The sequence below is a fragment of the Acinonyx jubatus genome, chromosome C2 (genome assembly GCF_027475565.1).
Source record: "Acinonyx jubatus isolate Ajub_Pintada_27869175 chromosome C2, VMU_Ajub_asm_v1.0, whole genome shotgun sequence".
Classification (NCBI taxonomy): Eukaryota; Metazoa; Chordata; class Mammalia; order Carnivora; family Felidae; genus Acinonyx; species Acinonyx jubatus.
Genome location: NC_069384.1, coordinates 127341747 through 127365382, shown reverse-complemented (window position 1 = coordinate 127365382; position 23636 = coordinate 127341747). Strand labels below are relative to the sequence as shown.

The following is a 23636-nucleotide window of genomic DNA, read 5'->3' as shown; positions in this document are numbered from 1 at the left end:
ACCCTTGAATAAAGAACTCTGTAGGGAGAAGGGCCACAATATAAATGGGAACAGAGTGCCCTGGGAGCACTGCACAGGGAGCCATCATTTCTGACCAGAAATACTGAAGGGCCTTGATCTTGTCAAAACAAGTTGACAGCCAAGTTGGGTTTTTAGAGATTGATACATTATCACATAGCAGGAAGGGGGTATGGGTAGAAATTTTGAATGAGGTTAGAAGTATCTATATCCAACACCTTATATGGCTCCCATGGTTAAATGGTAAGGCAATCTAGTCCCATAGTAATGATAAATAAGCTTTGGTTTTCATGCAACCTGCTTCCTGGGTCAAGGAAGTTGTGACTATATTAAGTGAGTGGCATTTACCCTGACCCCTCAGTTGGATTTTGAACAGACTTAAAAACTATGTGTTCAGGCTGTTGGTCTCTCTGTTTCACTTCCAAACTCTACACTTTGGATCTGAATGCAAATATTTAAAAAGCTGAGAATCAGAGGGAATATAGATAAATGTATCTGGCAATAGTCATGGAATCTTTTTTCCCCTTTCTCTTTCTTCAGGTAGGCTCCACAACATATCAGTAGCTAGGTTAAATCAGAATCCACCCACTAAGTTAAGAAAGATAGGAGGAGCTGGAAGCTGCCATTAGGGCGGCAGGGTGGGACTCAGTCTTTCCCCCTACGCAGTGTTGTATCTGCATGCCCCCTTCTGTGGACACATGATCTTATACCAGGTTGCTGGAAGTTGCCTGCAAACCTCCCTTCAACTATGTCCCCCTCCAGGACCCACGTGGAACTTAAAAAAAATTTTTTTTTTTAATTTTAGAGTAGTTTTAAACATACAGAAAAGTTGCAAGAGTAGAACAGAGAATTCCTATATACACTGCACTCAGTTTTCTGTTAGTAACATCTTATATTACTATAGTACATTTGTAACAATTAATGAAATGATATATTATTATTAACTGAAGTCCAGACTTTATTCACATTTTCTTCATTTTTCCCTAATGTCCTTTTTCTGTTTCAGGACTCTATCCAGGATATCACATCACATTGTCTCGTTCGGCACCTTTTGGCTATGATAATTTCTCAGACTTTCCTTGTTTTTGATGACCTTTACAATTTTGAGGTGTATCAATCAGATACTTTGTATACTGTCCCTCAATTTAGATTTTTCATATGTTTTTCTTATCATTAGAGTGGGGGTATAGGAGAAGGAAAACTACAGAGGTAAAGTACTATGTTCATGTCAAGGGTTCATACTGTCGCCATGACTTTATCTCTGTTGATGTTAACCTTCATCGCCTGGCTGAGGTAGTATTTGTCAGGTTCTTCTACTGTAAAGCTGGAACATTTTTTATTAGCCTTTTCCTTTTAGTTTGGCAGAGTACAAGCCAGTCGGGGCTGTATTTGTGTTCTTTCCCATGATGTCAGTGATATGTTCCCTGAATATTAATGATCCGTTATTTTATTAGAAGCTGAGTTGACCTTTTCATCTATCTAATTCTGACTCTTATTTTTGTTTATTTGAGGGAAGTCTTTGAGAGAATGTCTTTGGTGTATGGGTTTATGCCCCTATCATAGCTGATTTTCTTCCCTTCTAAAATTGTAGCTCCTTGAAGGAAATGGTCATATTCTCCAATCTGTGGCCACCATATACTAGCCTCCAGCTGTATTCCATCTGTCTCCCTGAGCCACAAAGTGCATGGTGGACCAAGAAGCTCCATGGCACTCCTAGGCTGCCATGTTCCTTTCTTCCTTTGGGGGAACTTGTAGCCTAAATTGGAGAAATCATGATGCTATAGAAAGAACCCAGAATTAAGATGTTTCCCTTTCCTTAAGTCTGAGCAAAAGAGAAGGAAAATAAGGGAACCCAAGTCAAAATCAGCATGTTGCGTTCCTGCACTTAAAAAAACAAACAAAAAATAACTCTGATCCATAAGGTGAGAATTATCACTGAAAGAGCTCTAAGTTCACTTCTATATAGGTCGTATTCCAGTCACTGTTGCTGCCTAACCAACCACCCCAAAACTTAGTGGCTTAAAACAAAAATAATAATTCATTTGGTTCATAAATCTGTGATTTGGGCAGGGATCACTTGTCTCTGCTCCATCAAGATTTAGCTAGGGTGGATTGTCTGGGGCTGGGAAATCAGTCTTCAAGATAGCTTACTCCCATGGATAGCAGGTTGGTGCTGGTTGTTATCTCAAAAGTTCCACTGGGACTGAAGTCCAGGGGCCTCATTTCCTTTCCACGTGGACTCTTCAATGGACTACTCAGACTTCCCCATAGCATGGTGGCTGGCTTCCAAGAGTAAGCACCCAAGAATAAGACATAGGAAGAAGCCAAACCACCTTTTATGACCTAGCCTCAGAAGTCATGTGGCTTCACTTCAGCCACAGTCATAGCCCCAGTCAGATTCAAGGGGAGAGAACAAAGACCTCGCCCCTCCACTAGGAGTGCCAAGTCACGTTTAAGAAGAGTTGGGTGGGTTGGGATGTATTGTGGTGATTATTTTTGGAAAATACAAACTACCACAGCTGACTAGTGAGTAATTTAGGTTTCTTATCCTTCAACAAATATTTGTTGTAGCCACAGTGTTACACTAGATATGGAGATATAACACTGAACCAGACACAGTCTCTACCTTCTGGTAGCTTACAATTCTGACATGCACATAGATAAGATGCTGTCTATTTCCATTCAAAGAGATAGGGGTTAGAATAGGTTAGGCTTAGAGATTACAGGCACACAAGAAGGGCTACCTAAAAGGTCTTCAAGACCAAGGAGGAGTCCTAGGTGGAAAATGTTTGTACTAAGAGGAGCTGAATGGCTAAGGCAAAAAAGCTAAAGCTGAAGGTAGAAGGCAGCATAGTTGTCCTAAGTGTTGCTATCTTTGGGGAAAGTTTTATTTTTTAATTGTAGTCATCATAGTTGTTACTATTGTTGCATCATTGCCTGTCTTCATAAAATGTTCTTCTGCTCACGTAGGGTATTTTCCTGGGCCAAAAATCTTTCCGTTCCTAGGGTCTCAAGCAGCCAAGATCAGAGAACCTACATTTAAATCCTGGTACTTCTACATGGTAGCTGTTTTGACTTTAGACAAATGAATTGACCATATGTTAGCATGGAGATTATAGGAGGACCCTGGCTGCAAATTCTTGCCTGTTTCCTGTTCCTAAGAGAGAATCAGTGCTGTGTATGCATGCACATATGTGTGTTCATATATGTATAAAATATTTTCGTTAGGAAACTGTGTTATGTTAGCTTCCCAGAGTTATAGCACAAGGAAATTCATGCTGGCTGGAGGCCACAGGTATGGCTACTACCTGGAAGGAGGGCAACAGCAAAGATTTGCACCCTAAACTCCCTGGTTTCATAAAGAAGCCAAGGTCATAAGCCTAAGTTACCTTTTAAGAGCATTTGTCCAGCACACCCTAAAGGCAATGATGCTTATTTATTTCTGAGGGAAATCGTGGTCTGAGAAATGAGGATTTCATGTTTGATCTTTAAAATAAAAGGGAACATTGAAGTTCAGAGGATGGAACACACTAGAATATCAGGACCAGTGATTTAAAGAGAGGATTGTGGGGGGCATCCAGGTGGCTCAGTTGGTTCAGCATCCAATTCTTGATTTCAGTTCAAGTCATGATCCCAGGGTCATGGGATCAAGCCCCACGTGAGGTTCTGCACTGAGCATGAAGCCTGCTTAAGATTCTCTAACATTGAAAAAATTATTAAAAAAAAAAAAAAGCAGGGGACACCTCAGTGGCTCAGTAGGTTAAGTGTCTGACTTCAGCTCAGGTCATGATCTCACAGTTCATGAGTTTGAGTCCCACATCGGGCTCTGTGCTGATGGCTCAGAACCTGGAGCCTGCTTCGGAGTCTGGGTCTCCCTCTTTCTCTGCCCCTCCCCTGCTTGCACTTTCTTTCTCAAAAATAAATAAACATTAAAAATGTTTTTAAAAAATTCTTTCTCTCTCCTCTGCCCCCTCCCCTGCTTTCTCTCTATATAAAATAAAAAATAAAATATTTTAAAATATTTTTTAATTTTTAAATTATTTTTAATAAAAATTTTCAAAAAGCCTTATCATCTATAAAGTGAAGGAGTTAGACACCAGAGAGTCCTAACATCCCTTCCTCCTAAAAGGTAATAATATTGAAATTAGAAAAGCCCATTTCCTAGCAAGAAGGTGTGTTCCTGCCCATGTTGAGAACAGAACCCCCTGATGATCAGACTTGGTATGCTGTGAATACGCGTTCCTTTTGTTGTCAAAACATCACATGCGGAAGCTAAATTCCTAAGTGTTCCAGTTATTCATTGCTGCAAAACAAACTACCCCCAAAACAATGGCTTAATCATTTACTTTGTTCCCAAATGTTAGAGTTGACTGAGCTTACTGAGGCAGCTCTTACTTGGAGTGTCTTGTGTGGTTGCAACCCAACAGTGGCTGGGGCCACAGTTGTCTCTAGGCTTCTTTACTGTCATGTCTGATGCCTAGCTGGGGCTGGAACACCTGGGACTCCTTAGGCCTTCCTCTCACTCTCCACACAGTCTCTCCACAGTGGCCTGGAGGCCACTGGACTTCGTACATGGGGCCAAAGTCCCCCGAAAGAAACTTGCAGAATGTACATGACCTTTTCTGTCCTGATCTTGGAAGTCAGGTGCTGTCACTTCTGCCCTGTTCTATTCATCACAGGGGTCACAAAGGCCTACGTAGGGCCAAGGAGAGAGGAAACTGATCCTATCTCTTGGTGGGTAGAGTGTCTTTGAACTTGCAAAAGATGGGTGAGGTGCCCTCTTGCTTGGTGACAGGGGTGGCTCAGAAGACTTCTCAGACTCCTGATTCTATGATTCTGTCACAGAGTTTAAAGCAATGGGGAAAATGTCTGGCAGTAGAAATCTAGTTTAATGGGGAGGGAAGCTCTACTTAGAAGATGAAGACATTTAAATTACAAGGAAAATGAAATAGAACTGTTTAGATGTGGAAGGGAATTTTTTTCCATGTAAGAAATGTGTGTGTGTGTGTGTGTGTGTGTGTGTGTGTGTGTGTGTAAGCAATTTTAAGACAAAAACAGCAATATACATGATACGTCAGGATTGGAGAAGAGCAGAATTAAGGCCCTTTTATTGTACAACAACAAGTTTCCCTAGTTACTTACAGGATAAAGTTAATTGGCCGTCTTATTAAAAACAACATCAAATCTGTCATATAGAGCCCTGAAAGAAAACAGGTAACAGGGAAGAAAATCCAAAAGACCAATAATAGGAAATCAGTTCCCAAAAGATTGTGGATCATTGCTTTTGAATGTGCAGAGTAGCTTGATGGATGGGAGAAGGTGTGGTGCCAAGCAGATCCCTGAGTGAAAGTGTCTAAGAGTGTAGACTCTGGAGCTGAGGTGCCAGGTCAAATCACAGTTCACCATTCCCCACCTGTGTGAAAGTAGACAGGTTCCTGTACCTCTCTGTGCTGCTTTTCCCCCATTGCAACAGCAAGCTAATGATAGTGTTTGTCTCATCAAGTTGTTATGAGAATTAAATATATCAGGAGAGGCTTAGCCCTTCAAGCAGTGCATAGTACATAAGAAGCACCTCAGTACATTCAATTAGCCATTTCTCTCTTCACCAACTCCCTCCTTGCCTTTCCAGTTGCAAATATCATGCCTAATATGCACTGTGGGCAGCCAACCAAATAAACATAAGAGAGAGGACTTTTCCTTTCCTTGGGCCCTGAGATCATGTATACATTGGACTTCTAGGTAGGAGGAGGCCTTCCTGTGACATCTGGTCACCCATCAGTCTGTGAGTTTCCACTCCCCACACTTGTCCTTATTCCAAGATACTTTAAAAATCAGTTCCACATTTAAAGCATGTCAGGCTAGATTTTAGTTTTAGTCTCTCTCACATATTTGGAATTAGAGCCTCCAGAGGCTATTATGCATAATCTATGCAAATGGTATTCAAAGAAGCGGTAGCCCCAGATTGTAGGGAGAGGAGTGAGCAGACCAACAAAAAGGGACTTGAATGAAAATTTGCATCTGTTAGGGGTGCCCCAGGTTGAAGGCCTTGCACAGTTATTGTGACATTGTGTGCCCTTCCATTAAGTTATTAACCTTTTATGCCAAGGAGGAGAGGTAAAGTCACATCTTATTTTCTTAGTGAAGGTAACAGTGGAGGTTGAAGGAGGTGTTTGGGCAGTGCAACATTGTAGCAATTTTTATGACACAAATGAAAGTTGCTTTGAAATAATGGCTGTGGTCCAGGCTGTGTCCCCAACCTGATGTGTGTTCTTGGACAAGTCACTTTGCTCCTTCCATTGCCTCTTCTGTGAAATGAAGAGATTTGATTAAGTTACCTCTTAGGGCCCCCTCTCACTGTGACAGCTAAATGTCATCCTTCAAATGAAAACTCTGTGCACCCAGGATGACAATATCCATTCATTGCACCAAACAAAGTTTTGCTCTAAAGTCTAAAAGTCTGAGAGGTAATTTAACAGTCCTCACAGAGAGAAAAATAACCTTACAGGACACTGATAACTTAAAAAAAAAAAAAAGCAACAAAGGCAAACATTTACTTATACTGTAAGTCTTATAGCAAGAAATGATTGTAGTCATATTACTTCCCAGCGGGAGGATTTTAGTCCCTGGAATGTTCCCAGTGGGAAAGTCAGGAACATTTCCCTTCCCAAGTCTTTTAAAGACTAGGATGTGTTAACCCCTCTGCCTCTAGAGTGCTGCAGAAGTTCTGGAGGCCAGGGTGGCTCCTCTCCCACTCCCAGGCCTGTCACTGGGATCACTCAGGGTCTCTGAAAGCTTTGCACTGCCCTTGGTGCTGCTGCCAAAAGACTGCCATGTCCTTGGTCTCTGGTTTCTGATTGTCTCCAACACATCTGGTGTTCGACCCCAGGACTCCTCTGGGCCCTTAATTTTAATTCCAGCTGTCACTCCAGCCACCAGCTGGGCACAGACATTCCCTGACAGCCCCTCTGCCCAGGGCTTCTCTTATTCAGCCACATGGGCTGTGGGCCTCGTGCAGGAGTGAGGAAGTACAGAGGGATGAGCAGCTGGGGAGCAGCCCTGGACCAGTGGAGACGGGAGCTGCTGGGTAAGTGAGTGCTCTTCTCACTCAGTTTGAGGTGCGGTCTACTCAGCCCCTCAGAGGTCCCCAGGAAATAGGAGTTGCTCATCATGATCAACTCATAACCTACGCTCAGGTTGATTTTCTCTATTTAACTCATCTCAGACCCCCATGTTTGTCCCCTTGGATCACTTCCCAAAATAAGCTACTTTCACACAAGCCCTGGTCTCTCCCTTTCCTGTTTCTGAGATATCTGTAATATAAGATAAGACACCTGTCTTAGTTCAGGCTGCTGTAACAAAGTATCACAGGCTGGGGTGCTTAAACAACACAAATTTATTTTCTCACAGTTCTAGAGGCTAGAAGACCAGGATCAAGGTACTGACAGGATTGGTTTCTGATAAGACCTCTCCCTTTGACTTGAAGATGGCCACCTTCTCACTGTGTCCTCACATGGCCTTTCCTCTGTGCACAATCATGTCTGCATCACTCTGTGTGTCTTAATCTCCTCTTATGAAGACACCAGTCAGGTTGGATTAGGGACCACCCCTAATGGCCTCGTTTAACTTAATAACCCCTTTTAAAGGCCCTGTCACCAAATACAGTGACATTCTGAGGTGCTAGGGGTTAGAGCTTCAACATATGAATTTGGGGGAAACAATTCAATCTTTAACACTTATATTGAACCAAGGAACTTATGAGTAAATTTATGAGGCTCATAAGAGAATGTCTCTCAAAACATCCAAGGTCAAGACTCCCAGCCATAAGAACAGATTGTCCCTGTGGTGTTTGACTGCAAGAGAGGAGTTAGAAAAACCCTGAACCCATCAGAGCACCGTGGCACAGCAACTTCCTGTCAGCCCCTTCCTCCTCCTGCATCACTGGTGTGGCTGACCAGGAAAAGCAGGCATCTTAGACATAGTCGGTTTCATATACTGTGGCTACTGTGGGACTTTGAACATGTTAGTTAATCTACCTGAAATCTCAATTTCCTGCCCTGTCGAGTGGTTGTGAGGATTAAATCAAGCGTGAGAGACTGGGTCAGAGCAGGTGCTCTGTAAACAGTTTTTAGGATTGACTTGAACAAACAGAGCTTACAGTTGTTACATGGTTTAGGTCACCAATGAAAGTTTAGAAGAAAAAATATGTCGCTTAGGACAAACTGTTGGTCCTAGAGACTGTATGTGCTACAGTCCGTTCGATCTGCAGTCCCTTGGCCTCCTTCCACCTACTAATTTAGAAGTGCAGAGTACGGGGAGCAGGTCCACGCTCAGACTCTTCCCCACTCCACATAAGTCAGAGGTGGCCTCAGTGGTGATCCCGGGCCTCCTTTCAAAGGAATGCCAGGAGATGATCTCCCCTTCTGTTTCTGAAAGCTCACCAGGGCCCCTGTCTTCCCGTCAGCAGCTTTGCTGACTGTCCCACACATGCAGAAATCACTGCCCGGGCCCCTGCTTTGGCCATTTGTCTTGCTTGAATCTGGTGGGGGAGGGCAGCTCCCAGAGAGTTACCAGATAGTGACAGATCTCTACCATTGTCTGGGTGGCCAGCAGAGCTGAAGGAAGGGCATGAGAGTGACCAGGAGGGGTTTCATAAGTACAAGGAGGAGTTCACAGGTCAGAATCAGACCTTAGAAGTCTGTCAGGCTACACCTCAGCAGTGGAGACCAGTTCTTCTCAGCCCATGTATTCTATTGGGGTGACCAGTCTTCCAGTTTATAATCTGAACAGATCCTATGTCTCACATTTATATGTGGTGTGTTATTTGTAAAATGTGGCACATGCTATTATGATTCATAAAATCTACATACATTTAGAAGTATTTTTAAATTTATAGGTTTTTGTCCTTGTGCATTTTCTCAATGAGCCAAAAGCATACACGCTGATCATCATGCAAAACTCATGATTTTCTTTTAATGCTCAAAAGGCATCCTCCTACTCAAAAGGCTGGGCATCACAAGTGATTTTCCACAGAGAGTTCAGCCACATGAACACCACAGGAAAAGCAGTTAACATTAATGAGAACCACAAAACCAGCTGGTGTTCACAGTGTGCATCTCTTTTAGGCTCTGTGCTAAGTGCTGTATGGGCACCAGATCTGGTCACCCTCTGGACCCTTGTCCCCCTCTGCCTGTTGCTCTTGTATGGCACTGAGATGTCGCTGCCTTGCTTTAGGATTGTTTGTGGATTTCTTTGAGCTCACCCAGAGCCAGAGACTGCCCTGTTCATTTTTTGTCCTCTAGGGTCAAGGAGAGGTCTGGAGACCCTCCCTACTTGCCTGGTGAGTGGGTTTGAAGAAAGAGAGCATTTCTGACCATTTCTGCCTTTGTCTAGTCCATAAATGGAAGATTCAGAAAGGGCATGAGAGTTGGTCAGCTCTGCTTATGTAAGCATTCCACATAGAGCTGCCAGCTTCCCTTTGATCAACCTGGCCTTGACCACCCTCTGGCTGCAGAGGGGTAGCAGACACTCAGAGGCCACAAGCCTTCTTCCTACACCCAGCCCAGCCTGTTCTCAGAAGCTGCTTTTGGGTGGAGGGCTGATGGTGTTTCACAGGCACTTAGCAAAGGATGGTCCTGACCAGCTTAGCTTCCTCTCCCCAACAGTGCTGGGTAGCACCTACTTAATAGACCTGCCCAACTTCACATGATCTTGTATCTGATGAGGGTCAGGATGGCAGTGTGGACCTCCGGAATACTCCCAACGTTTCCTTTGAGTTCCCAGAGCTTTACAGGTTCATGGGTAAGGAAGGTCCAGACTCTGAGCTATTCCCCAGGCATTTCACCTCTTCTCTCTGTCTTCTTCTCAAGGCTTCCTCCTGATCTTGGCACTGACCGAAGCACTGGTATTTGCCACCCAGGAACCATCTCCCAGAGAATCTCTTCAGGTTCTCCCCTCAGGCACCACCCCAGGCACCATGGTGACAGAATCCCTCAGCTCTACCAGACACTCATCCATGGCAACTGCACCCACTTCTGTGGTGACACTGACCCCCTATCCTGATGGACCCTCCTCACAGGCTGCAGCTCCCATGGCAATGACAGCACCCCATCCAGATGGACACCCTCCTACAAACACCATCTCCACCATTATGGCGACAGCAACCACCCCACATTCTGAAGGCCCACTGCCCACAGGGCCCCTTCCTACTGCCATGGCAACCACATCCTCCCCCTCAGAGGGCCGCCCCCAGGGAGAAGCTGCACCCACCATCCTGCTGACAAAGCCAACAGGAGCCAGCAGCCGTCCCACCACAGCACCCACCCGGGCTACCACGCGCAGGCCTCCCAGGCCCCCAGGCTCTTCCCGAAAGGGGGCCGGCAGTTCATCACGCTCTGTCCTGCCTGCACCCAGTGGCCACTCTGGGAGGAAGGAAGGCCAGCGGGGACGAAATCAGAGCTCCACACATCTGGGGCAGAAGAGGCCCCTAGGGAAGATCTTTCAGATCTACAAAGGCAACTTTACAGGGTCTGTAGAAACTGACCCCTCCACCCTCACCCCCAGGAACCCACTCTGGGGTTCTTCTTCCTCACCACAGCCCCAGACAGTGACCACAACCATGGCGCCCAGCAGGACCTCGTGGGCACCACCCACCAACCCCCTTGTGCCTGCAGAGGACAAGCCAGGCCTTAGCAGAGCAGACCAGGGGGGTGGTTCCACTTTCACCAGCCAAGGAGAGGAGCCGGACACCACAGTAGCCTCAGGTGCCCCTGCCAGCCCACAACCTGCCCCAGTGCCTTCTCAGCGCCCCCGCGGTGACCCACAGGATGGCCCCAGCCACAGTGACTCCTGGCTTACTGTCACCCCTGGCACCGACAGACCTCCATCTACCAGCTCTGGGGTCTTCACAGCCACCGCGGGGCCCACCCAGGCTGCCTTCAATGCCAGTGTCTCAGCCCCTTCCAAGGGGATTCCTCAGGGAACATCCTCAACCTCGCAGGCCCCAGCCCACCCCACCGGGGGCTCAGAAAGCACTGTTTTCCAAGCCAAGGAGGAGGCTACAGCCACCCCCACCATGACCAACAGGGTGCCCAGTCCTCTCTCCACAGTGGTGTCCACGGCCACAGGAAACTTCCTCAACCGCCTGGTTCCTGCTGGGACCTGGAAGCCTGGAACAGCAGGGAATATCTCCCATGTGGCTGAAGGGGACAAACCCCAGCACAGAGCCACCATCTGCCTGAGCAAGATGGACATCGCCTGGGTGATCCTGGCCATCAGTGTGCCCATCTCCTCCTGCTGTAAGTGCCTCACCCACTCCCTACTCCTCCCTCTCTCCCTCCTCTCCCTCTACCACATCAACTTGTCGGTCCCCAGAGTTCCTTTGCCCTAGAGCTGGACAGTCCCCGCCAAGTAGGCTGCAAAACTTCCCAGAGTTACAGGAAACCAGGTGGCAGGACAAGAATCATGGGTTATCTCTACCCCTAGTCCTCTGCTCTGCCAGGCTATGGCTCAGATGCTCACTGATCATAAAGACAAAGCTCCCAAGAGTTGGGAAAAACCTTCCAAGTAGTCCAGTCTGACCGCATTTTTTAGAAAGGAACACCAAGCTAGAGAGGTCCCATGGCTCACTCAGGAGCCCAAAGTTAAGCGAGAGACAGGCCTGGGAAGGGACCGTCTTCCCACCCAGTGCTCTTGTCATGACACCACCCTGCCACACTCACCCTGGAGGGCAGCCTGCTAATGGCTATAGTGACATGGCACCAAGACACCGTAGGTGAATGTTGGCACTTCTAAACGTACAACCTCCAAGTAGCAAAACTTTCACCTTCCTCTCCCACTTCACATCCATCTTTCTGCCTACCTTTTCTCCCATCCCTCATCTCTTCTCCTCCTACTCTCTCTCTCTTTCTCCAAAAAAGAAGAAATGAAGCTTTGATCTTGCAGGGATTTCTATCAGCCTTGGCAAAAGCAGTTCCTATAGCTAAATTGAGCCTTGAGAGTTACATGTAAATTTAGCTCTTCTCTCTCTCTTCCCTGGTTTTATTTGTTCATGGGTGGTGTGAGCTAGATAACGATGTAGATCCCATCATTGCTTCCACTGGTACTGGTGGAGAAGGGCTCTCCCCAGGCCACCAGCACCTCCTTGCTGCTCCCTGTCATTACTTTAATGAGAATTCAGGAGACCTTCTCCCTGATGTCTCCATACAGAACCTAACATAATCACTCAGAACCTTAGGGCTTCCTTTTATGTCTTTGCCATGTATTTGATCCTAGATTCTTAGAGTTTCTCTGATAACCTCACAGGAATCCTCACTGATCTTAGCTTCAGCTCACCCATAACAGTTATCATCTGGCCTCCTTCTGAACCCTTCTAGGGGTGAGAAACCCCCTGTGCTCCTCATTCATTGGACATCCCATTCTCCTATGACCCCTCAGGTTGTTACCCAACTCTCTTGGGAGCCTGACATTTGCCTGTTTGTAATTTCCACTCTGTGGTCCTAAGCCATGTCCTCTGAAACCACACAAAACCAGTCCATCTACCAATCCCTAAAACATTTGAAATGGCACTCAAGGGCAGCCTTTCTTTTCCCAAGTTGCTCATTACTATTCATTCAAGTCTCTTTGTAGGGCCAAATTGCCCTGGCACTTCCCCCTTGTCTGCCACTCTGGATGGCCACCAGTTTATCCCTGCTCTCCTAGAAGGAAGCACAGCATTTCACATGCCCAGCCATGGCAGAGGAGAGCAGATGGTCGCTCGTTTGTTCTGGACATTTCGGTCACATTCAGGAAGCCAACACTGGCATCGGCTCTGTTGGTGGTACCGTCACATCACACCATGGGCTCATCCTGATCTCAAGAGGAATGAAACCCCAGAAACTTTCCACAGAGGAGGCTTTTAAGCCAGCTCTCCTAGCCTTTCCTCAACCCATGGGTCATTTGAACATTAGTACAGGGGGTGTGTGCCTTTAACATGAACATAATCTCTGCTTGGCATTGTACCAATAAGAGCTTTTAAAATCTAGATTCTGGATTCTTTCCAGAAGCCACCTCTCCCAGCTTTTTGTTTCCTTCTAGTTGATAAGCAAAGCAAACTTTCCATGTCAAAAGTGGGCGGCCTATTTCTGCTCAAGGACCCAATTCAGGAAAAGTGAAAATGTTTGCAGATTGCATATTTCATTCTTTCATTAAGTGGCTTTATTGTCTTTCATGGAAATATAAATGAATTCTTAAAACTGATTGCCCACTTCTGAAACAGAAGAATGATAATGAGAAAATGTAGCACTGTTAGCCAATAAATTATTAATAATGGTCATATTTGAGAAGTAACCACATTAGAAACAGCTTTCTAATTTTCTATTCTCTACATGTCTCTAGAGGCTTTAGTTTACAAAGTGAGTTCCCATTATTTTTAATAATTCCATCCTTGGGGCACCTGGGTGGCTCAGTTGATTAAGTGTCCAGCTTTAGCTCAGGTCATGCTCTCATGGTTTATAGGTTCAAGCCCCACATTGGGCTCTCTGCTGTCAGTGCAGAGCCCTCTTCACATCCTCTGTCTTCCTCCCTCTCTGCCCTTCCTGTGCACTCTCTCTCTCTGTCTCTCTCTCTCTCTCTCTGTCTCAAAAATAAATGGCCATTTAAAAAAAATCATTCCATCCTTAAAACAGACTAGCCAGAGGGATTAAAACAAAAACAAAAACATAAACATGCTATGCAAGGAACACACTTTACAGGGAGGGAATAAGTCACCAGGTGAAGTGACTTTTCCAGGGTCCTAGCTCACATAAGTCAGCCCAAATCCGGTGGTAGAATCTGTTTGATTCAACACAATATTTCCCAAGTGCCCGTTGTGTGCCAAGCACTATGCCAAGCATTAGGGAATTGATATATGTGATGTGGCTCCCTTCCCCAGCTCCCAGAGCCCTCTCCCCACCTGGGCCTTTCTCTTTGCCTGGTTTGGACAGCACAGAGTAGATCCAGCCTGCACCCCACAGGCCACACCCACCTGTGTTTTATAGTTCTGAAAAGACTTCTACAGCCCTTTTTACATGTGTGAGTTTGAAATTAGATCAGATCTTACTGCAAAGCCAGAAAACCCATGGGCTGCCTAAACCATGCATAATAATGTCAACTAAGGTAGTAGCAAATACATAGCCTGGAACTGCACCCAGAGAATGCTTCGGCAGTCTGAAAAGAGCCTTCCGGTGCTGGGACCGAACATACCACTTCATAAAGGAAGATATGAGTCTTTGTTCAAAGTGGACTCTTGCAGCCTCTTGGAACCAGACTCCACTTCTTTAGCATCTGTCTTGCATTTCCATCGTCCACATGGGAGGGTCCCCTAACGTCTCACTCCTAAGGTCCCTGCCTTAGCCCTGGCTGCCTCCACATAGGGCTCCCTGCCCTTAGTCGTGGCCCCAACTCCTGTGGGTCCTCTGGGGCCCTGTGAAGGCCCTGATGCAAGGGACATCAAGATAGAATATTTGTCCAGCTGCAGAATACCATGCTCTTTCAGAGCACAGATGAACAAATATCCCAGCTGTTTTCATAGCCTAATCCCACTCCAGTCATTAGACAAGCAGACCTCTTCCAGTGGCTGCATTTATCCTAAAGTTCACTCTGCTGCCCTCAAAGATGGGTCTTTGCCAGTTTGCCAGATATTTCAGGCAGTCTAGGTTGATAACAAAGTGCGTGCCTAGATTTCCTCACACCTGGCTTTTCAGACCAGCCCTGGTCTTGTTCCTGCTTTTCTCCATCCACCAGAAGCCAGACTTCAGGTGGCCAGGGTTGCTAGGCAGGTGGGTGAATCCTCTACTTCTGTTGGAAGCAGGGGGTGATCATAGCAAATCTCAGGCCTGTGCAAGAAGGGATGTCATCAATTACACCAGCCCTTCCAAATTGAAAGCTCCACCCAATGGCTGGAAGGCTAGATATGCCACAGCTGAGAAATGCTTTGTCTCCTGAGACATGCCAGAGACAGCCACACAGGGTTTCAGATGTGCTGAGAACCGAAACTGATTGGATCCAGGCCACAATTGACTGGGGCAGGGGAGCCATGTGGCTCTTGAGTTGGTCTCTGCTGCCACCATCAGGAATCAAAGAGCCCACTACCTCCTGCCGGAACCCTCTGGGCCTGGCACTGAATTGATCCTCCCGCACTGCCATCAGTGCTCTGGGTTTTCATCAGGAGGTCAGTTTTGTGACTCTGCCAGGCTCCCTGGCGTCTCTTGCACATGACGCATCTGTTCTCGAGAATGTCTTCACTCCGCTTCCCTGAAAAAGATGAAAGCCTTTCTGGAGGGTGAGAACAGAAAACAGGCCAGCAGCAGATGTTTTTCATACCAATCTAAGTTGAGCCTGGCTGGAACCGGGAAGCAACTCTCTCTGACCCCGGATATGTGAGGGTCCATGTGCACCTCACCCCAGAGCATTCTGGCTTCTTGCAGACATGCAGTTAATGCCACTGGAGTATCAGTGCAGCGTTCAGCAAGATAATATATCCTGTGGTCATGCAGTTCTTGGCTATGTTCATTGTTCTGTGAATGTTAGTCCAATCTGAATGTGTGTATATGTGTGTATTTAGTTATGTATGTGTATGTATGTGTGTATAAAATATATGTGTGTGTGTATGTGTGTATATACACACATACACACACACATACATATATATATGTGTGTGTGTTTTTTATAGGCCCAAAATAACTTTGTAGTTACTACATAAGAAGACACGGGTCAGAGTTACTCTTTCCATGAGAAGAATAGAATAAATTGGAATGAGAAGGAAGTGTGTCCAGGAGGTTTGTCTCCTTGGGGCTTATGAGCTAACTGAAGCCAGGGTGGTGGGGAGCAGCCTCAGGGCCAGGGGATGTCACTTCAGCTGGACCAGAGTGTCATACCTATGTTCTCACAGCTCATCTCTGCTTCCCAGTCAGCACCTCCTGCTGGGGGCCTTCTAGTGCCACACACCAGGATGGGGAGCCAGACAGCCCCTAAACCTGCTTTCCTGAGGCCCATAGCCTCGTTTTGAGCCTGGCCTCCTTCCCAAACTCCCAAAGGTGGGAGACAATGGTCCACAGTCTGGCCCCTCAGGCCGGCACCACTGGACCAATCCTTCCCTCCAGGGTGTCAGGCTTCTCCTCTATAAGATGAAGTGCCCAAACTGAAATATGTCACACCTCCCTGTCCTCTAACTTTCTAACACTTTTTAAAAACTGTTCGTTTATTTATTTTATGTGAGAGATCGAGAGAGAGCGAGCAGAGGAGGGGTAAAGAGAGAGCGGGAGAGAGAGAATTCCAAGCAGGCTCCATGCTGCCAGCCCGGAGCCCAACGTGGAGCTTGATCCCAAGAACAGATAGCAAAATCATGGCTTGAGCTGAAATCAAGAGTCAGACACTCAACCAACTGAGCCACCCAGGTGCCCCTGTTCTGCTGCATAAATCATTGGAGAAGAAGGCTGGTGTGACAGAAAAGCTTGGCTCATGGACTCAAACATACCTGGATGTCATGCCAGCTCTCCTGCCGGCCACCTGTGGGGCTTGGACAAGTTATTTAACTGTCAGTCCAATGTTTCCTCACCTATAAAAATAGGACTAACATCCTCTGTGTTAGTTCAGGACCTTCAAGAGGCAGATGCCAGCATGGGCTTGTGTTTGCCCAGAGTTGTGTCCTTTACCAAGTGCTTCCACATGCCTCAGATGTGTTCCCAGCCATGTTCAGGGTGATCTCACACAACAAGCATCACTCTGAGGGTCACAGAGACCCAGGTCAGGTTCCATTAATTACCTGAGTGATTAAGATCAATTTTGTTAACTTCCATGAGCTTCAGTTGCCACTTGTGCAAAGGGGAAGAGTAACAGTACCTTTCTCAGAGAGCTATTTTGAGGGTTAAATCAGACTATAAAGTGCCTAGGTCAGCCCTGGGCATGTATTAGAGACTCCATAAATCTGAACTGTACTTTTCTTTCTTAGATGAAAGGTCAGGCCAGCAAAACAATGAAAGTTCTAAACCACAGCCTTGGCCTTGAGCCACTCAACAGTCATGCAGCCCGGTATTTCTTTCTACATCTCTCTTGTGGAGGGTACTGGAAGAACAAGAAGAAAACTGTCATTAATTAAGCACCCACTGTGCATCCGGCAGTTTGCTCAGCATTTTGCATTCATGATCTCTAGCTCTCATTACAGCCCTGTGAGTCCATAGCAGTCAGTATGATGAAGTGACTTACCTAGTGTAACGTGCAGCAGTCAGACTTCAACCAAGGTCTTGTGGACTCCAAGCCCACGCTCTTTCTATGTCAGGCCAGCTTCTATTATATAAATGAAATGGCACTGGAGAGGCACTGGGAACTCCTGGAGAGAAACAGTCAGGCCTAGAGCACTAACAACATTTGAGGAGAGAAAGCTAGGAACTGAGCCCCCTGTTCCAATCCCCAGGCCATCCTGCAAGCAGGCCAGCCCTTCCCATCGAGACAGGGTCCTGGTCCCACATTCTAAACAGGCCCTGGCTCTGGAGCCAGGGGCAGTGTGGGCTTGAGGGAGCACTGGACTAGGAGTCAGAGGACCTGGACTCTGCACCCTGTGCCAGCCCAGGTTAGCAGCATGAGTTCACTGCAGCCTAACCCTCTCTTTCTGGCTTCTGTTTCACCAGTTCGAATCCCCCCCTCAGGCCACTTAACCATCCCAGTTCCAGGAGCAGGGTAGAAAGGTAGTGACAATGAATAATAAAGATACCAGAAAAAGGGACACAGGACCTAGGGTCTTGCCCCAGCCCTGCCACTCGCAGACCTGTGACCTGTGGCAAGTCAGCTGGATGCTTTGGACCACAGTCTTCTCATCTGTAAAATAAGGACAGTCCCTAAATTAGCAGATTTTCAGGCTGAGTTCTGCAGCTCCCCTTCCTCACCCCCATTCATCCTCCAACCACCCCCGTCTTTGGAAGGAAGGGAAAGAAGAAAGGAGAACCTGAATTTGGAAATTTTTCAAAATTTAAAAAAGTCTATACCAGCCAATCTAAAATTCCTTTTAGCTCAAACATTCAGAAATCTCCTTTATATCTTTAAAACTCTTTTAAGGGGACATGGAAGAATAATGAGCAAATTAGAGAAGTCTTTCTCATCAAAGTAGATTGGACCAATAGAAACTTGCCCAACCTCAGTCTTGTCTGGAGGCCTTTTCAGGTTGAGATAAGAGAGTTACAGAATTCCTACATCATCCTGCAGGGGCCTACAGGGTGGGCCCTGTGGTCTTAGCCTGTGTGGGTGCCAGCTTTTTCAGGTACCCCACACCCTGGCAAGTACAGGCGCCCTGATGCTGGCTAACCCTCAGGCTGCTGCGAACAGAGCTGACACTCTGCTGCCCCCTGGTGGTCGTTGCTATCTTGGTGCCGGCCTCTGGAATGCTCAGCCTGGGGTCCCCTCTCTGGAGCACACATGGTTGGCACCTCCAGGATGTTAAGTGCAGCCCTGCCCACCCCTGGCCTGGAGTTTCAGCCACTGCACAGGCTGTGGTGATGATGAGTCTGGGCAAGGGATGCCCAGTCTTCATTTACTGGCTTCTCCCCAAGAGGGTTACTGTCACCCTTGTCAAAACATCACCCGTTGCACTGTGTGAGCCTGGACAGGCCACCTTACCTCCCCAACTTCAAAAGCCTTCCCCGTTGGCATGCCGAAAGCCCTCTGTTCACACCTGATTCATAAGCAAAATCCAAACATACTCCTTCCTCCCTGGGGCCCTGCAAATCTCAAAGATTGGACAGACGGGGTCACACATCAAGCTGCAGAGAGCCCCAATCAGGCCCATCTGTGCAGTGTGGACTTCTGCGCATCAGTCTTTGTGAGGCAGAATCATGAATGGTTAAGAGCACAGACTATGGAGTCCAGATGTCTGGGTTTGCTCTTGGGCAAGTTGCTTCACTTTTCTGAGTCTCGGTTTTCCTGCCTGCAAAATGGGAACCCTAAAAGTACCTCATGGAGTGAAGTGGAAGATTAAATTAATTAATATTTCTAAAGTGCTAGGAAACCTTCCTGGCACATAAACACTATATAACTGTTAGAAGCTTCTTTTTTTTTTTTTTTTTTTTTTTTTAAGAGGAGGAGGAGGAGGTTGGTGATAGTGGAGGTGATGGTTATGGTGCCAGAGCGGCTGTTTTATCAGGGTCCAAGACCTCTGCTCAGTAATACTATTCTAAGTCTCTACCATCAAGCGCTCCTGTGGTATTCAAGGGCTCATTTTGTAAAGTTCACCAAGTCCTGTTCCTCTTTCTGCCATACTCCTACTCTGGCTGAGAATTCTCCTCACCAGTCCAGCAGTACAACTGAGAGCACACAGCCATTCTCTAAGCCTTTCCACCAAATGAGCAAGGCCTTTTCTTGGAGCAAACTCGAGGAGTGGCAGTGCAGCACCCACAGATATCTGAAAGTATATCCAGGCCTCTTGCCTGTAAGCCCTATGGATGCAGCCACTGGACATGACCCTGGCTTCATCTCCTACCTCACTCCCCTACACTCCAGCCAGGCTACTCTTTTCACTCACATCAAGTGTGTCCCCACCTCGGTCCCTTTGCACATGCTGTTCTCTCTACCTGGGGCATACTGCCCCATTCTGCTCTTGTCTAGCTCCTTCTCCATATTCTGTTCTCAGCTTTAAGGTCACCTCAGGAAAGCTTTACATGATGACCCTAAAACATTCTCTCCCCAAACCCTGTCCATTGTCTTTCTCACTTCACCCTGTTTTATTTTCTTTCTTCAGTTATTGCTATCTGAATTTATCTTATTTATTCATTTTGTTTATTATAGATCGTGTGACCCTGCCCCTCATCCCGAGTATCCCTCCTTACACACACTAGGAGGGATGTTTATGATGCAGGGCGGCCTTGTGGTTTTTTTTTTTTTTTTCATTCCCTCTCTCCCAGAACCTGGCCCACAGTAGGCATTCAGCATATGTAGATAACTGTTGAACGAACAAGCAAACAAAGTGACTGATGGAGTAAGTGGTTGCATGTATGGCCATCACAGCCCCACCTGGAGACTGGCGCCTGTCACTCAGCACTGCTGGATCCATGCTTGTTGTCTCCCTCCCCTGTCTCTAACTTGGACTCTCTCCACAGCCGTCTTGCTGACAGTGTGCTGCCTGAGGAGGAAGAAAAAGACGGCCAACCCAGAGAACAATCTGAGCTACTGGAACAATGCCATCACCATGGACTACTTCAACAAGCATGCTGTGGAGTTACCAAGGGAGATCCAGTCCCTTGAAACCTCTGAGGTAATGAGCCCCAAACCAAGGGGTGCCCCTGAAAGGTCTGGCTCCAGCACAGGGAAAAGCCCAGGCTCCAAAGTAAGCTATGGAGCCTCTGCTTGCTTCTCAGTGTCTTGCTCCTTGAAGGGTGGTCTCTGGACCAGGAGACTGCAGGCCCCACCCAGTCCTACTGGGTCAATCTGTATTTTAGCAAGAATTCCCAGGTGCCTTCTACATATGTGAAAGTTTGGGAAGCACTGTTCTTGGGACCTCTAGTTTCTGGGAACGGTTCGATAAGTATTTACTGAGGACCCAGCTTGTGGCTGGCAGTCCCTGGGGACTGTCAAGATGAGAGCTTGCTCTCAGGGGGCCCAGTTTCCAAGATGTGGTTGAGGTATGATGAGCCCCACACATCATTCCAAAGCAAACAAACTAGGGGAGATACAAGAAGAGTTGCAGAGGTATAGAAACCTAGGAGAAGAAGGCCTTCACAGTGGGGTTTCGGAAGGATAAATGGATTTTGACAGGTTTCCCAGCAAAGTAAGTAGCCTGAGTAAAGGTGAGGATGTGGACTGGACACAGCATATCATGGGGGAAAAGAATACACTGGGTCAAGAAGTGTTTGCCCAGACACCTGTCTGGCCAGTGAGAGAGCCAGGCTTTGAGGTGTTCCTTCTACCCTCACACAGGTGGGGCAGAGGACAGGACACATCAGGAAAGGTACATGGATTGGGCATGGGCTTGAATGGGCTTGAATGGAGTTCATACTTTAGTCTTGGGCAGTGGAGGGTCATTGAAAGTTTTGAGCTTTGTGTGGCCTAGTTTTAGAAAGATTGTGCCAGTGGTCTGATGAAGGCACTGTATACGTGAGTAGTGAGTGAATAGGAAGGAAAGGAAGGGTGGTTTAATGGATGGATGAATGGATGGGATGACCGGAAGAAAGACTCAAAATAAGTAGGCCAGCTGAGACCAATCAAGGTCCAGGAGAAAGACGGCAGACATCTGAGTAAAAGCAGGGAGAGCCAAGAAGAGTTCTTCTGGAGACACAGTGCCCTCTTCCCCTGCAGATCCATCCCCCACAGCAGCCAGAGTGGGCTTTTACAAACATAAATGTGATCACATCGCTCATGTACTCAGAGCCCTTCAGTAGCTTCCTGGTGCTCTCAAGTTAAAGTTCAGAGTCCTCTACAGGGCCTGGGAGGTTGGCCCGGCCCTGGCCCGACTCTCCAGCCTCACGTCACTCCACTCTCCCTCTCATTTGCTAAGCTCTAGCCACACCAGATTTCATTTCTTTATGGCACCAAGTTACATTCTGTTCTAGGGCTGTGCGTGACTCTCCCCTCTGCTGGAATGTTGTCTGTCCCTCCCCAGCACCCCCTCATGTTCACCTCAATAACTTCTCCCTATCACTCAGGCCTGTCATCTGTCTCTGCTGCCTGAGGGCAGGAGCCCTGTTTGTTCTTCTCACCACTCTATCCCTAGCATCTAGAACAGTGCCCAGCACTTGCTAGGTGCTTGGTAAATGTTTATCACATGAATGAACCACAAGTTTTGTTCACTATTGATCCAACACCCAGCCCAAAGCCTAACACACAGTGGACGCTCAATAAAAAATTTTAACTGAAGGACAGAGGGACAGGCTTCATGAAAGCAGTGACCTTTAGTATGGTCAGTGCAGCAAAAGTGGTAGCTACAGTCATTGTGGTGAACATTTCATCATGCAGACAATTGTCAGATCACTATGTTGTACACCTAAAGCTAAAATAATACTGAATGTCAACTAAACTTCAATAAAAAATAAAAATTTATTTTAAAGATTTTCTGAAAACTATTATAATGAGCGAAAAATGGCTAAGTTAGCAGAGGGGCTGGCCACACTTTGAATGTGGGCTGTGAATCCCTGAACTCTAAATTTCTCATATTCCTGAGGTGCCTCGGTGACTCAGTTAAGTGTCCGATTCTTGATTTCGGCTCAAGTCATGATCTCACGGTTCATGAGATCGAGCGCCGTGTCAGGCTGTGCTGAAGGCACAGAGCCTGCTTGGGATTTTCTCTCTCCCCCCTCTCCACCCCTCCCCTGCTCGCTCGCTCTCTCTCAAAATGAATAAATAAACGTTAAAAAACGTTTAAGTAGGGGCGCCTGGGTGGCTCAGTCGGTTGAGCGCCGACTTCGGCTCAGGTCACGATCTAGCGGTCGGTGAGTTCGAGCCCCGCATCGGGCCCCAGTGCTGACAGCTGAGAGCCCGGAGCCTGTTTCGGATTCTGTGTCTCCCTCTCTTTGACCCTCCCCCATTCATGCTCTGTCTCTCTCTGTCTCAAAAATAAATAAACGTTAAAAAAAAAAAAATTAAAGAAAAAAAGTTTAAGTAAATAAATTTCTCATAGTATCTTTGCAAACTGATAAAACCAAAGCCAAAGGGCCGTGCCTGTGAGCTTACTATAGAAAGGGCCCTGCCTGTGCAGCGTCCCAGTTAGTCATTCCAGCCAGGGCACCTGGGCTGCCATCAGACACAAGCCAGAGGCTCTAGTAGAGGCTGCCTCCAGCAGTCACCCTCCCAGGGTCAGGAGGTTGCAGCAGAACCAACAGCAAAAAGGTCAGTTTGGCTTCAGCACGGGCTTTATGGCTGTTTCCCTCCCAGCAGGCCTCCTGCCCTCATCCTGCTTTACTTAGCTCATTGTTAGTTTGTTCCTACTCTCTGGGCACACCCAGGCACTGTGGACCACCCCGAGAGCGACCTTGCCATCACAGGGCATGTGCCCCACACTCCACAGCCGGGGCAGTCCTTACCGCCCGCCCTGTAGGCTGCCAGCGCCAGTGGCTGCCAAGTGCTTTGCCTAAGCAAGTTTCTCTGGTGCCCTGCTCCCCTTCTGGGTTGATGAAAGAGCAAAGCACAAATCTAGGCTATACAGGCAAAACTGTGATGCCCAAAAAGTGCCTGGAAATTTTTCCATGCTTTTTTTTCCCCTCCTCTTCCTTCCCTTCCTCCTCTTCTTTTTTTTTTTTTTTCTTCTTTCTTGTCTGTTATTTCTTAAGTAACTTTCTTTTTTATGCTGCAAAAAGTGTCCACATGGTTCACCCATGGTGAACACTTGCTTTGTAAGAACTATAAAGGGGGAGCCTAGGTGGCTCAGTTGGTTGAGCCGCCAGCTTCGGCTTAGGTCGTGATCTCACAGTTCATGAGTTCGAGTCCTGCATCAGGCTCACTGCTGGCAGCACAGAGCCCACTTTGTATCTTCTATCCCCCTCTCTTTCTGCCCCTCCCCTGCGCACACTCGCTCTCTCCAAAATAAACATTAAAAAAAAAAAAAAAAAAAAACCTATAAAACGACACACCAGATCTCATCCTCCAAAATTCCCCTCCACAGCTCCACCCAAAGCCCAATGAAGAATGGG

At 47.0% G+C, this 23636-nt stretch overlaps 1 protein-coding gene across 7 annotated transcripts in view; it reads left to right on the top strand.

Annotated features, from left to right (window-relative positions):
• TMEM108 (transmembrane protein 108) overlaps nucleotides 1–23636 on the top strand; it is a 367083-nt gene that overhangs the window by 341965 nt on the left and 1482 nt on the right. For all 7 annotated transcript variants that reach the window (XM_027061828.2, XM_053221443.1, XM_015085606.3 and 4 more), the window contains 2 exons: nucleotides 9885–11312; nucleotides 20115–20269. In XM_027061828.2, coding sequence (XP_026917629.1) covers nucleotides 9885–11312; nucleotides 20115–20269 — 1583 coding nt within the window. The remainder of the gene's footprint in view (nucleotides 1–9884; nucleotides 11313–20114; nucleotides 20270–23636) is intronic.